Below are 15,179 nucleotides of genomic sequence, written 5' to 3' on the forward strand. Positions count from 1 at the left end.
TTAAGCAGCATTTAGCAACATTAACCCCTTTAGCATTTAGCAACATTAACAGGTTAATTGAATCCCCCCCCTTAATGTGTAAGACTTGCAAAAATTAAACATAACCACTCCACACCATCAGCCAGTGACCTCCTTCCCCGAACACAGATGCAGTAGTACTGCCTGCCGTCACACACAGGGCCAGTGTCATATTCATTTTCAGACATAACATTTATAAAAGTTGCCAATTTGCAAATCTAAAGTTGATCTAAAAGAATAAGTGTGTGTGAGCAGATAACAGGATATGCATTTCCTGTGTTAGGTAAGGTGGGATGTATTCACTCCAGAGAAACCTGAGAACACAGATAAACATGCAAAACTTCAAATGGATGTATTATAGAACATTGCCATCAAGATGCGCAAGACATCCTGGCAGACTGAGAAGACAAGTGGATGAAGCCTGTTCCAGCAAAGACTCGCCCCATGCAAGATAATACTATACTGTATAGTTATCTGTTGCAGTATGTATGGTTGCAAGCTGTTTATTCCAAGTGCTGCAAAAGCATGGAAATCCCCTAAATGTTTCTTTGGAGATATGCAATGCTGTTTGCAGACATCTAATAGCTCTGTGTTTACTGTGAATCATCATTTTCTTCATATATAAATGGCACGGAAAGAATTTAGCAGCAACTTTACCTGACAATGGCCCTGATTCAGAGCCGGACGCAAGTCGCTGCTCGTTCGCTCCGAGCGATGTTTGCCCAACTGCGCATGCGTACGGATCGTTATACGCATGCGCGAACAACTCAGTGCGGCCGAAATTCATGTGCTCGCAAAATAGCGAATGCCTGATAATTTGAGTGACAGAAAGAGGCGTATGTGGGTGGTAACAGGGGAAGGTGCTTGAAAACGGGGAGTGGAGATCCGATCGCAGGCGTGCTTAAAGGTCAAAACGGGCGTTTTATGGGTGTGCATAATTAAAACAGCAGCGTCATTGACCACGTCACTGGGTTATTTTCGAGCCAGAACTGCTCGCAAAATTGTGGTAGCAAACACCAGCCCCAAGAAAAGCGAGCAGTTCATACCCTGGTCGATGTACTCGATTAATCTAATAAATAGCGGACATGACGTAGGATGCGAGCGGCCAGGGGGCGTATTTTTTAAAAAAACGACCGCAAGTTTTGTTCGCTCGTTCAGACATAGAGGCGTGAACAGACCGCAAACAGCGAACGGTTCATTTGAATAGCCACCCCTTGTTTTAGAACGAACGACCGCAAATAGCGAGTGGCTCTGAATGAGGGCCAATGTCACTGGTCCTGATTAAAGTATAGACTTCACTTCTCTACACTGACACATCCGACATTCCAATATGCAAAATCAGACCAAGGTAAGCCCCGCCCCAATCTGTAAAACCCCCGGCCACAGCTGCGCATAATACCCGCGTTGTAATAAAACTCCGCCCATTTCTTTAAGCCCCGCCCCTTCCGAGGATCGCGGTCAAGGACGGCTGGGGGAAACAAGCCTTATAAAATTCTTGGTAGATGCATTATATTTATTATTTCCACATTCAAGCTGAATATTGGGTAAGGCAATCCATCACCATAAACCAAAGGCTGTTAGTGGCAGACAGGGTCCAAAGATGGTGTACATTTGTAAAAATGAATCTCATAATTTCAGAACATGTTTAAATCTTAATTAGATATTTCAAAGACTGGATACAAGCTAATTTTTTTACTGTAAAATGTGCTTATTCATTTAGATCTTAAATAAAACATTCCCATTTATGAATTTTGGAAATGGCACATGCAAATGCATTGTATGTAGGACTGCCACCTTAGTTGATTTCAACTTTTTTTTATCTTGAAATGCTGCTCATTGATGTCTAAAGCAATTCATGGCAGTAATGGGACATCAGGACATATTATGAATTGTTCAAATTTAATGTTGAAATGTTTTCTTTAAATTGTTATTTGTACTTCCATATAGTATGCACCTCAAAGAATGTGTAAAAATCATGCCAGATTAGGGATGGCCATCAGTGTGACTTACATCGATGGTTACCATCGATGGCCATATAGCAAGTGGCCATCAATGATAACCAACTATGCCATGGATGATCATCGATGGTTTCACCAACCGACGGTCATCCTTATTCTTTGACTGACTATCCTGTGGGCCAATCAGAACATGGGGGGTGGGGCTTCATGGTTGTCCAGTGCGGAGCTATGCTACGTGCCCCGGGACACTTGTAAAAAATAGCATTCGGTTATGCTTAAACATCGATGGAGGGAAACCATCTGGTTGTCCCAATCAATGGTAAAAGCATTCAACATCGGCCATAAACCATCGATGATTATGAATCATCGTTGGTCGATGGCCATCCCTAGGCCAGGTTCTTGGTACCCTAGGCAAAACTTCAGCCTACTGCTCCCCCACCATCACCAACGGAGACTGAGAAGTCCATTTACTAAGCAGTGTTAGGAGACAGAGTGAAAAGTGATAAGGTGCCAGCCAATCAGCTCCCAACTGTCATTTTTCAAACACAGACTGTGAGATGACAGGAGCTGATTGGCTGGCACCTGATCACTTTTCACTCTGTCTCCTAACACTGCTTAGTAAATAAACCCCTGAGTCTTAGAGCCTCAGTCGCCTGCCTGCACTGAGTACAACAAGGATGTCTCTTTCAGGAACATCCTTAGTTATATATTTGGCAGACTCAGTGGCGCCCCCCCAGATCCCAGCGCTAGGCAGCTGCCTAATGATAGAGCAAGCCCTGTATTTACCAAGAACTCTTTCTATCCAGATACTCCGAACAGAAAGACCTATATTTTGCCCCTGGCTTAACACAAAAATAGGAGTTTGTCATTCTAAACTGTGTATAGGAGTTTGTACACCTTACTGTGTATTTTTTTCGAGTTAGTTTTTTTAAAATAGCAAAAATAGACCATTTCACAATAATAATGATATATTGAACATAATAGACCAGAAAGACTAGATAATCCTTTTAGACGGCTTCTATATAAGTGTAATTAGAGAAATCTAGGGCTTACTTGGCATGTCTTCTTTCATCATCAAGGGTTAGGTTAGCTACATAGCCCTCAAGGTACTTTTGTAGTTCTTCATATGTTCCGACTGTCAGATTAAATGTCCTAATATAATAAAAAGTGAGAATGTTGTAATGATAGTAAAGAATATTACTTCTTTGCAAGTAGATCAGAGAACAAATACAATTTAAGGGACAAATAAAACAAATATTTTTCCATTTACTAAGCAGGCAGTGAAGCTTTGTTCAAAGTAAAGTGTGATAAAAATGGCACAATCTACAGCTCTTAAGCTCTTACATACAATACTATCATAAAATGAATTGATGTATTACAAAAAGCTGAAATAGCAAATCATTAGACGTTAATTGGGCTTGATATGATGTCACTGTGCTGATGTATGAATCCATCAGTCTGTACAGATCATATTTGTTGTGTTATTGTGTTATTAAGGAGACTATAATAGAACAATTCAGTTAGTGGTGATGGCTGAGAGGAGCCATAAAACTGTTGTAACGTTGGCACTTTGTTGCCACCAACTGTGGAATGGTGGTATACCAATGGTGGTACACACAATGTGACTGCTCACCCCTAATAAATGAATTGCCCCCTTAGTCACAGGCTCAGGTTTTTGCACTGTCCCTGAGAGGTGCAAGATAAGGAGGCTCATCCCTATTAACAAGTTTTTCATATAGGGATGATGAAATAAACAAAAAAATACTGGGCAGATTGGTTGAGAATGCCACACAAGAGCTGACCATATCACCCAATCAGACTCCAATCCATACAAAACATTGCATGAAAATGACATATTCGGTAAAAACAAAATCCACCACTCTAAAACTTAATAACATATATAAACAGAATGTGAAAAAAAATCCTCAACTCTGTCAAGCCACCAAAATATGCCATTTTATCAATGCAATTCCAGACTCCAATATTACCTAAATTCAAAGTATAGGGGCTGATTTCACTTTTCTGTCCGACCATAGCAGCCTGCTTCGTACCTTAGTTCCACCCACATGTGGATGGCTGGACCGCTTAAGGTGCCTACACACTTGGCGATTGTGGCAACAAATCGTGTAAAATATGCCCAAATCGTGAGTTTCCACTCACGATGCCGATGCGCGTACCCGCTGGTCGTACATCGCATCTTCAGATCTGCCGTGCTGTAGGGCAGATCAGACAATCTCAGTCATGATCCACTGGAATAGTTAGGAGGCACGATAGATCGTTTGTCACATTGGACAGTTTTTTAACACCAAATGGTGCCCATGACTGCTGGGCAGAGTCCAAGGGGAAATCGGACACATCGTTGGATCGTGAGCACATCGCCAAGTGTGTAGGCACCTTTACTGTTTTTCTTCCTGCAGCTGCAGCCAACATAACTAGCATTTGGATTTGCACCTTCCCCATGCTGGGTGCATGCGGATTCTGTCAGAAACAAGAATCCGCATGCTCCACTCCCGGAGATGCAGGGCTGCCCCCAGAGACTCTCCTTGCACTGTTGGCTCCTCCTCAGGGACCAGGAGCCCAGAGCTGCACTGTGATGTTAGTGTGCTGCGCCCAGCTCCCTGGTACTAAGGAAAAGCTGGCATTTTTGTGTCACTCCCTCAGAGCATGACACCTGGTGTGGTCCGCACCCCCGCACCATCTAGTGACACCACTGCCACACACCTAGCACATATGAGGCGTGAACACAGATGTGACTGTGTCAGCTGCACCTTTATGCTAATGGCGCATTCCATTCTGAACATACTGAGATGCCTACTTGCGGTGCTGCTAATCTGTTGTGGTGCGTCTTTAGTCACACCATCAGCACTACTGGGTATTTAGATGAAGTCGCTGTCAGCGACACGCCCATAAAATGCCCAGGTCTGGCTAGCCACATCCATGTTACCCCCCAGAAACGCCTACTGAAATCTCAATCAGAACACATATACGCAGTGCGTTACATTATTGGCCAACTGCGATGCTGCATCGAAACTCTGTCCACCTTTGATTCAGGCCCATGATATGAGGTGGCATCTCCCAAGAGCTGAGAGTAGGTGTGCACTCAATGAGCAATGGACACTTCATCTACACACTGTATGATTGTACCTGTTGTGCTTCTTAAATGAGGTCCACTGAATTTACATTGTTTCATTCTAAGTAACTGCCTACGACAAACTATAAGTGAGGTGTGTAAAATGCATGTTACTGCTTTTTCTAGATTAATACAGTATGTAGCCTAAAAAATAATAATAAGACACAAATGGTGATACTTACTCTCGATCCATTGTTAGACACTCCACCTCATTATCATCTGCAATTATATTAGCTGATCTGACATCTTCACTATGTGAAAAACACATAACAGAGTGAATACACAATTGTTATTTTCTATAGTAAATACATTTGCATGAAGTATAATCATCTAACGTAACAAAAGTCTTCCTCTCCACCTCCTTCCCCGTCTCCCATCAAGCAAGTAGAATTGTGACTAGTGTTAAACAATTTCACATTACTTGTCACAACATTTTTACGTTTTCCAGTGCTTTTGGCTGCATTAATGTTATAACAATCATTCAGAAGCATGACAATCTGGTTTAACAAGTTGGATGCATAAATATAAATATATGTGTTGTAGAAAAGTACAAAACTGGTGTAACTGTATACAACGATATGCAGTCAGGAAGCTGGCAGTGGAAATGCCGACCGCCAGCATCCCGACTGTCAAATCCCAGCATGGGACTAATGATAGGCGTTGATATCCCGACGCCTATCATTATCCACCCGCCGAAATCCCGACGTCCGGCATACCGAACGAAGGTAAGTCGGGCGGCGGGTCCGAACAGCGGGGGAAGAGGGTTATGTTAGGGGCTCCTGGGGGAGACTTAGGGTTAGGCACCCCCCTGGGAGGGTTAGGGTCAGGCTAGGGGAAGGGGGGTTAGGGTTAGGCACCCCCGACGGGGAGGTTAGGGTTAGGCACCCCCCCGGGAGTTAGGTTTAGGCTGCGGGAGGGGGGGTTAGGTTTAGGCACTTATATGGGGAGGTTAGGGTTAGGCACTAGAGGGGGAGGTTAGGGTTAGGCACCCCTATATGAGGGTTAGGGGTGGGAGAGGGTTAGGGATAGTTAAAAAACATACCTGTCGGGATCTGCTGTTGCCGGTTTTCCGGCATCGGGATTTGAACCACCGGACTTAGGCCCGGCTGTCACACATACCAATTCTGCTTTGTATTGCTTTTTTGATTTCACTGTATATGACTAACCTGTTTCTGTATGTAATTGCTCCCCTGATGTTTTCCCACCCTTGTCCCCTTCTTTTTTGCAATCTTGCAAAAGTACTTCACTTGGAGCTTCAGTCACCATAACATATCCACCATCCCAGTACACTAACTCATCACTAACTCCACTTCAAACATTTTCAGCTACCTTGTTGCATACGGAATCGATATGTCCAGCATTTCAAAGACCGGCAACAGCAGATCCCGACAGGTACGTTTTTCACTATCCCTAACCCTCTCCCCCCCTAACCCTCCTTTAGGGGTGCAGGACAACAGTGCTTAGAGGGGTGTTCCCGAAGGGGAAGAAGATTGCAGCACCTCAACAAGGCGAAACACGGAAGTACCAAGAGTGCTGGGAATGTGTGGCTCCTTCACCCTCTGTTACATATTCATGCCAAAGAAACCATTTGAACATGGTGGAGGATGCACAGGTAGAGTAGGGAGTATTGGCCATCTCCATCAGAAAAGATCACTGAATTTTAGAAACAACTTCCTAGATGGATATTTCATGAATGATAAGGATTTTTTTTGCGTGTGTACAGCAAGAAATGATTCATGTGCGGTTTTCATGAGCTTTTCATGTGACAAACTGAAAATCTTATTAAAGTGCAACCTCTTTATAATGTGACAGATTGAAAATACTCAGTGTAACAGACCTTGCTTCTATTCAGTAGCTGCCCCAGCTCTGCCTCCTTTATGTCAGGGCTGTTCCCAATGTCTGCGGGCAATCAAGGCAACCCAAACCTTTACCCCCCTGCATCACAAATCGCCTACCGTTACCAACCATTGCAAAGAAAAATAAGTGGCAGACCCCAGCAAGTAGCGCCACTAGGCATGTGCCTCTTGTGTTTAGTGGGAAACCCACCAATGGATATGACAGCTTAGTAATACATTAATATGAAGCTCACTAACCTGATAAGGGCCTTTTCACCAAAGTAATCCCCCTTCTCCATTGTTTTAATTAACTGGGGCTCATCATAACCTTCTGTACTTTGTGTAATTTTCACCTAAAATAAATATACATTTGTTAAAAATAGTAATCAGAGCATATGCACAGTTTATATAACGTTTACACATCTTCCCCAGGGACAAGGTTAATTATAAATTAACATTGTTACCTACATGTAACAAATACCCCATAAATGTAGCCAAACACATACAGTAAATGTATAATACCATAAAAGCTAGGCAAAGTTCAGGATGTGTCAATGCAACAGTGGATATAAGTGAAAATACGCCTGTATTTGGGGAAACATATGCATGTTTGCATGCTTCTATTCAGCAACCCACTCCAAATTTACTTTGAAATCTGTGCCAGGCCCAATCTGTAGCAAATGCCACTTGTGGACTCTTGCGAAAAATGGATTAGAAGCAAACAGCTATGCAATGCATTTAGGGTTAAAGCCATGCCTGAATTGCTTCTGCCATATGCATATTTTCTGGGCATACACAAAGTTGGTGCAAGTTCTATGTTTGCCATTCAAGTACTAACTTTTACATTGTTTAGCCATGAGCCATGTGCCATGACTTCCACATCAGAAAGTTCTATAATAACAGTCTTTGTATTTTCAGGATTCAATCTTAGTCAGATGGCACTCATCCACTCCTGGAGCTCAGATAGACAGCCATTTAGAATTGGTATTGGATTCTCAGTAACCAGAGCAAAGGGCAGTTGAGTATCATTTGAATAGAAATAGATCAGGCCATGACCTATGATTATATCACCCAGAGATAGCATGTACTGTATGTATAATTTGAAAAGCATGGAAGGTAAGATAGAACTGTATGGAACACTATTTGACAGTGGCACATATGCCAATGCACATACTCCTGAAGAAACTCTCTGTAGTCTGCCAATGAGAAACAATTTGAACCAGCTAAGGCACAGTCAGATACTCTATTAGAGTCCCATGGTCCATAGTATCAATTGTTACAGAAAGATACAGGAGGAGTAGGTTTGAACAGAGGCCTCTCTCTCTCTTGCACTGAGAGATCATTAAGCACAGACATCAGGGCTGCTTTAGTGCTATGTGGGCTCCTGCATACTGACTAGAATGGATCATGGGTTCACAGACGGGATTCCAGCTGAGTTGCAACCACTTTCTCAATAATCTTTCCTTGCAAAGGGAGGTTTGATACCGGTCTGTATTTAGGTATGCAGATCTAAATAAGGTTTGCTTGGTTTTTTTTTAGAACAACTGCTGCCTAGTGATTCTGGGAAAATTAGTCTAACACGTTTCCCCGTAGCAGACAGCTTCATCAGAGACCTGTCTGATACAGGGAAACACGTTAGCTCATGTATCATTGAGCTTGGATGTACAGTATATACTTATGTGGCTGCGACTACTCTTTTACTGCTGGATATTTGGAATATTGATATATCCTCAAAGAACTTTTCGGGCACCACAAAGATCCTAATAACAGGTATTCCATAATTTGTCATTTGCCTGGGGATTTGTCAATTCCCGCATGGGACCGCACACAGCTGCAGGGAAGCTTTTATTCATCTGGCAATTCACCATTCCTTTTCTATGGACTGTATTTCGTGGAACTGGTAACCAAATCATCTTTTTTTGCTCATATAGAGGAACTTTATGTCCAGAGACATTTCTAACACTCATTATATAGTCATTCATCTCTTTGGACTCTTAAGAAAAAAGTGTGTTTTTATACCCCTAAACTACCTCATTTATTGAGATATATGTATTATGCTTGGGCAATTGCTACCTTGCTTTGATTTTAGAATTTGCATAATAATAATAAATATTTTTCATTGTTAAACATTCTTAGACAACTTATTTTTAATATTCTTCTTTGGTAGTGTCTGCACATTGTATTGCACTGTTATTGTTTCTTGTACACAACTGAGTTTTCTTCTAGCAACACATGACTATCCTGTATTTAATGGCAGCAGTCTGTGCACACAATTTAAAAAAAAATATATATTTGTTATTAGTATTTTTTATACCTGTCATTTTTATATCTATTTATATATATATATATATATACATATATATTTTATTATTATTATTTATTCATATTTTTTGTTTATGGCTCTTTTGACAATGCCAGCGACATCCCTTCCTGTCTATGTTTCTTTATAAGCCTGCAAATGTCACAGGTCATATCAACCACAGTCTCAAACCCAAATGCAGATATTTACAAAATATTAAGAGCTTAACTTCAAACAAAACTTATAGGCCCTCATTCAGAGCCGTACGTTCTGAGCAGAGCGCACGCTCTGAATGAGGGCCGGCCTCCATGAAAATGGAGCGTCCTCCTGGACGCTCGTATAGCTGTGGGTCACCACCCACAGGCTATACGAGCGTGCATTTTGATGGCCGCGATGGTCGTGACCATCGCGACCATCGAAATTGCGAGCCGGAGCCTGCGGTTGAGGTTTTCAACCGCAAGCTCCGGAGTGATTTTGGCTCTATCAGAGCCAAAATCACTCCCACTGACATCACTAGTGATGTCAGTGGGCCGGCTTCTGATGGGAGGCACGCCCCCGGCACGCCTACCAAAGGGGGCGTGCTGTCAATCAACATCGACAGCACGCCCCCTTTGATCAGACACAACGAGCGAAGGACTTTCCTTCGCTCGTCGCGTCTGGCGCATGCGCACGACGGAGCTCCCTCCGTCGTGCGCATGCTCAGTCCAGAACATCGACCCACTTGCGAGCGGACAGCCGCTCGCGAGTGGGTCTGAATCAGGCCCATAGTGCCTTGGCATGTTTATATGTTATATCATACAGCTGACAAGACTTCCATATAAAACTATGGATATGTGTCCCAATACAACCCACAAAGTTCAATAGACATATAGGGCCAAACGTAATAGCCCACGATTTACGTAAGCCACCATGATTCTGGCAAGCTAATCATTAGATTTAAAGCGCCAATTAGTTTAAAGGCAAAACCAGGTTGGTTTTTCCCTTAAACTAATTACCACTTTAAAGCTAGTGACTATCTCGCCAGAATGATCCTGGCTTCCGCAAATTACGGGCTATTTAATTTGGCCTATAATCAGTGGCGGCTCCAGAGGTGGGGCTGCAGCACAGTCCAAAATTCAAATAGGGAAAACACACCAACTGCCATTTCAAAGTCTGCCAAACATAGATGGCTGGGACTCACTGGCAGTTGTTGCGGCTCCCCTATTTGAAATTTGGACTGCGCTGCAGCCTCACCCCTGGAGCCGCCACTGCCTTTAATGATGTCAGGTATAAAGGTTAATAAAAATAGAATAATGAAACTGCACTGTAATATAAATGATTTTGCCAAATCAATATATCTTGAAATATACTCTGATGGAAAAAATAATGGCAAAAATTCCAGGAAGCTCCAAAGCTAAATATTTCCATGGCACTCCCAATGATATAAATTAATAGCTCAGTGACTCAGTACAGAGAAACACACTATCACCAGGAAAAAAACTTGAGTAAACAACATTAAGGAGGAGATGTACCAATTCCTGGAGATAAAGGGGATAGAGATATAGGACGGGCTGTAATAAATATCGCATCCGCGATGCGGTACATCCCGCCTCTCATTGGGTACATACCGCGGTTGATTACAGCAGTATGTACCTAGAATATCGCACAGGTAAATCACCCCATAAGAACTGTAGTGTGCGATGCCCCCGGAGAGAGGGACTATCGGGTTTAACAACCAGAAGTCCCTTTGGTGTTCTTCTGTGCATGCACAGAAGGATGCTGGTTGCGCGGGGGAGGGGGGGTAGCGTCCAGAAAAGAAGCCCATAGCCTTATATTGGCAATGCCACCTGAAGATGGCGTTACCCATCAGGACTAAGCATTGGAATGCATCGCATTCCGGTGCTTAGCACACATGAGGTATGCTGTAAACTCCTGAAAACGACATATTCATGGGTTTTCCTCCTTTAGTACATCCCAGTGATATGCGGTCAGGTGAGACAGAGGCTTTCCTGTCATACTTAGGAATACTCCAGAGTTTTCACTGTAAAAAATATAAGAGAAATGTAAAGAAAATATTATAAATATCTACTTTGTATCATTCTAATAATTTATATAGTCAACCTGCCTACCTCTTCCGCACATCCCTGATCAAAATACAACAAATTTCCAGCACTATATACTGCTGCACCTTTGTATAATGCCCACATGAACCCTCAGGTTCATATGTGTATCTGTAAATCTGTCTGTGATACTAGCCAGTGCTTCCCCAGCCATTTACCTCACCGCACGTCACTGGTATATCCCGCCCAAAGTACCAAGCAATCAGCTTCTAACTGTCATTTTACAGGCTGTACTAGAAAAATTACAGTTATAAGCTGATCGGTTTGTACTTTATCTCTTTCCAAGATTTGATAAATCTCTCCCTAAATATATAATACAAAATAGAGCAGCTCAGCCAATCTATTATAGTCAATGTTGAAGTGGGAGGGTAGACCAGCATGTAGCCAATCCAAGTATATAAAAATATAAACAGTACAATAACAACAACAACAATAATGATGAGAGGCTCCTGATAAGCTAGCGCAGAAAGATTGTGGTGTCAAACACATCACTATATGAAGCAAGTTCATATTACAAATTAAATTTTTTTCTCTTTTAGCACAGGGGAAAAATACTTTCAAACCCAACCAATTCAATGTAAAATGTACAAACAGACAGCACAACGGAATAAAGCAAACAGTGAAATAACAACACAACAAAATGAGTAACAGTAACACAGTATCAATGTGCGCAGACCTAAAGGATCATACATATAGACTGAGTGGAAGCGCACTGGAGAAAAGGTATAGTGCAGGGAGAGAATAAGAGGATGGGGCACTGCTTATGGACTAGGGAGTTGGGGTAGGTTTTTTCCCAGAAAAGCATTCAGAAATGGTAGTTTATTTTCATTACTTAATGAAGTTTGAAAATAAGTTTTAATAATATGTGATAATCGGTAATCTGCGTTCAGCATTTTGCACATACGTGCAGTTCTGAATAAGGCCCAGTATCAGTTGAGTGAAGGAAGTAAAAGCCAGATTACAGCAGGTAAAGAAAGGTATGGGACAGAAGCAAATTGGACAGGAAAAATGAATCAGTCAAAGGGTTTGGAGAGAAGGGGATGAAAGAGATGGTGAACTAGCTGGAGAAGGAGACATGACCCATAGAAGGGAAAGAGTTTTTTTTTTAGAATATGAGAAACAAGGGTGTATTTAAAAGGGTAGGAGACAGTGCCTACAGAAAGTGAGAGGTTGAAGGGGTGAGGGAGTAAGCTTCAAGAGAGAGGGTGTAGAGAAGAAAGGATGGAATAGGGTTGAGGAGACAGGTGAGTGAGAAGGAGGAGGGTAAGTTGGGCCATAGTAGAAGAAGGGTGAGATACATGAAAAGGAATTTGAGAGGAAATATCCTTATTAATAGTTGCAAGGAAAAGTAAGAGTAGTCTATGGAGGGGAGGGGAGGAGTGGCAAGGCAGAGGGAAGGCAGTGAAGGGGTGGCCGGGGTTGGGGGAGAAAGCATGAGTTAAAATTGAAGGAAGTTAAAGAGCGAAAGAGAATTTCTCCAATACCTTTCCGCAGTGAACATCTTTTAGAAGTAGCAGATCAGCCTTGAGTGCAGTGCTGGGTAGAGGACAGTCAGTAATTAAGAGTAACTGCCAGAGCAACAGAGTCAAGGGTGGAAAATGGGTGGAGTGAAGGAGAGAAATTACATAGTTGTCAGAGAAAGGAAGGTGGAAGTTTTGGAAAGTCAGAGATATATTTTACCATCAGTGGGAAAGGTCAAAGTCAAGATTATGGCCACTGGAGTGAGAAGGGGAGGAAGAACATTGATGAGATTCAGAGAGGGAGAAAAAAGTAGAAGTGGTAGAAGTATTGGGAATATTAATGGGGTTGTTGAAGTCGTCCAGGATGAAGGAGGGGAGGTTAGAGGAAAGTAGTGGAGACAGGCAGTAAAGTTATCAACAAAGCTGGAAAAGGGTCCAGGGGTTCGGCAGATGACCACAAACCCAAAGTTGAAAAGGTGAAAGAGGCGGATAATTTGGAATTGAAAATGTTAAAAAAAATATGACCTAGGAAAAAAATACTCAGTGTAGTCATTTTTCCAAGAGCTCCACTCTGAAGGCCCTCGCTGAAAACCAGGGAAGGAAGGTGTGAGCGGGGATACCAATCACAAGCTGGAATCAAAGAATTGCTGCTTGTGACTGGTCATTCTACTCATAAAGATGGTTATCTTTACTTATTTGTTAGCCTTTATCAGACCTGTAACTAGACATTTAGTGCCCTGGTCAAGGATAAGTTGCCAGCGACCCCCCACCCCTTCATTGTGGTGCAGCTATTGCATTAGGGGAAAAGAGTCTGCTGCATTATTCTGTAGTTCTGGGATATCCAGAATGTCTTTACTGTTGCATGAAGCTTGCACAGAGGAATGAGTAGAAGAGACACAGACACTGTCATTGCCAGCTCAGGTGTAAGTGTTGTTGCCTATAATACACTAGTACCTCAACCACCACACATTCGAATAAGATATACAGAAAGGGTTAAAGGAATTGCAAGGGAAATACAATGGCACTGTACTGAATTAGTAAACTTTAGTGCTTTGCAAGGGCCATTGAGACATCAATAAGACCTGGGTACTGAGGCGATGTGGCCAACACTGGTAAGCGTGGCCATGCCCCCCCCCCAAAAAAAAACAACTGCAAAGGGGAACACTTGTATACCGCTGGGCCCCTCGAACAGTACCCACTCCCCGTCTTGGCACCCCTGTTGTTCTGTGCTGTGACCTTCAGAATCTTAACAGGGCTTAAATGTGCCCTATGCCAGCCTGACCCCCTAGCATTACAACGTATGGAGGGGGTGGGGCTGGCAGCACCGGTAAGTATATTGTTGACTGGAGCGTTTGAGGACACACCGATCACTGCACAGACTGCAGGGTGCCTATCTGGAGAGTCTAAAGGATGCTCTGGCAGCTCTGCAGCAGTGATCCTGGCTGCAGGGTACCCTGCCAGCCAGAAGCAAGGGTCGGGGGCAGCGATGTTGCTGCCCACAGAGCCCTGTGCTCCGTGCAGTGGCACCAGTCACAAATTCCTGTTATGACCCAGTGCCTATATGAAAAAAAAAGGTGCATATAACAGCCCCAGGTCTCTGATTAGGATAAGAGGCCACCAGAGAAAAATGTTTCCTAGGTGGTAATGCAGCTTTAAGTGAGAAGATGTCCTCTAATCTGTGGCATGGAAATGTCAAGCTGAACAACTGTAAAATATATTTCTTTTATAATTAAGAAACTTTCATCTAGTTTTAATTCTATTGTTAATAAATTGGTGCTAAACCTGCTTCAACAAACACTTGAATGTTTAAATATTTACCCAGCCTCAAGAAACTTGAATATTATATTTAGAAAAAAAATCCAATCATTTTTAAGACAGCTGGGCATATACTAATATTTTCATGGATGATTTGTGAACATGTGTTATAATAGACCTGGAATGTTGTACTAAGGATGGAAGTGGATCTGTGCATTGAGGTTGCAGCACATAATCTTCTCTAATTTTTGAATACATATGAAATAAGGAACCAGTGATGCTAGGAAAAGAGCAAGTAGCTCCAGGACAGATACAGTTACATCATTATGTTTATTATAAAATGCAATATTAGTGAAGCATAAAATTCATAATTTGGGTTCAGCCAAATATTGAATCCTTTAATGAAAATTGCGAATAATAACTACAATCCAGCTTAACTTTTTTTGCATGGCATAAAACAGTGGAGGGCAAGGTACTAGGTTTCTAGGTCCCTCACGTGATGTTCCCGACTACTCCAGAGGGCCACATATTAAATAAAAATCAAATTGACATTAAAAATGAAAACAAAAATATATTTTTCTATTTCTTCTACTGCAAGTCACCAACACTAAGAACTTTCACTGTT

At 42.3% G+C, this 15,179-nt stretch overlaps 1 protein-coding gene across 2 annotated transcripts in view; it reads right to left on the bottom strand.

The window, feature by feature from the left end:
- PRKG2 (protein kinase cGMP-dependent 2) overlaps positions 1 to 15,179 on the bottom strand; it is a 94,870-nt gene that overhangs the window by 25,061 nt on the left and 54,630 nt on the right. For both annotated transcript variants that reach the window (XM_088452114.1, XM_088452113.1), the window contains exons 7-9: positions 7,200 to 7,294; positions 5,289 to 5,357; positions 3,030 to 3,128 (exon numbers count right to left, since the gene is read on the bottom strand). In XM_088452114.1, coding sequence (XP_088308240.1) covers positions 3,030 to 3,128; positions 5,289 to 5,357; positions 7,200 to 7,294 — 263 coding nt within the window. The remainder of the gene's footprint in view (positions 1 to 3,029; positions 3,129 to 5,288; positions 5,358 to 7,199; positions 7,295 to 15,179) is intronic.

Source organism: Taudactylus pleione, unplaced genomic scaffold, assembly GCF_031769625.1.
Source record: "Taudactylus pleione unplaced genomic scaffold, aTauple2 ptg000033l, whole genome shotgun sequence".
In the NCBI taxonomy this organism is placed as follows: Eukaryota; Metazoa; Chordata; class Amphibia; order Anura; family Myobatrachidae; genus Taudactylus; species Taudactylus pleione.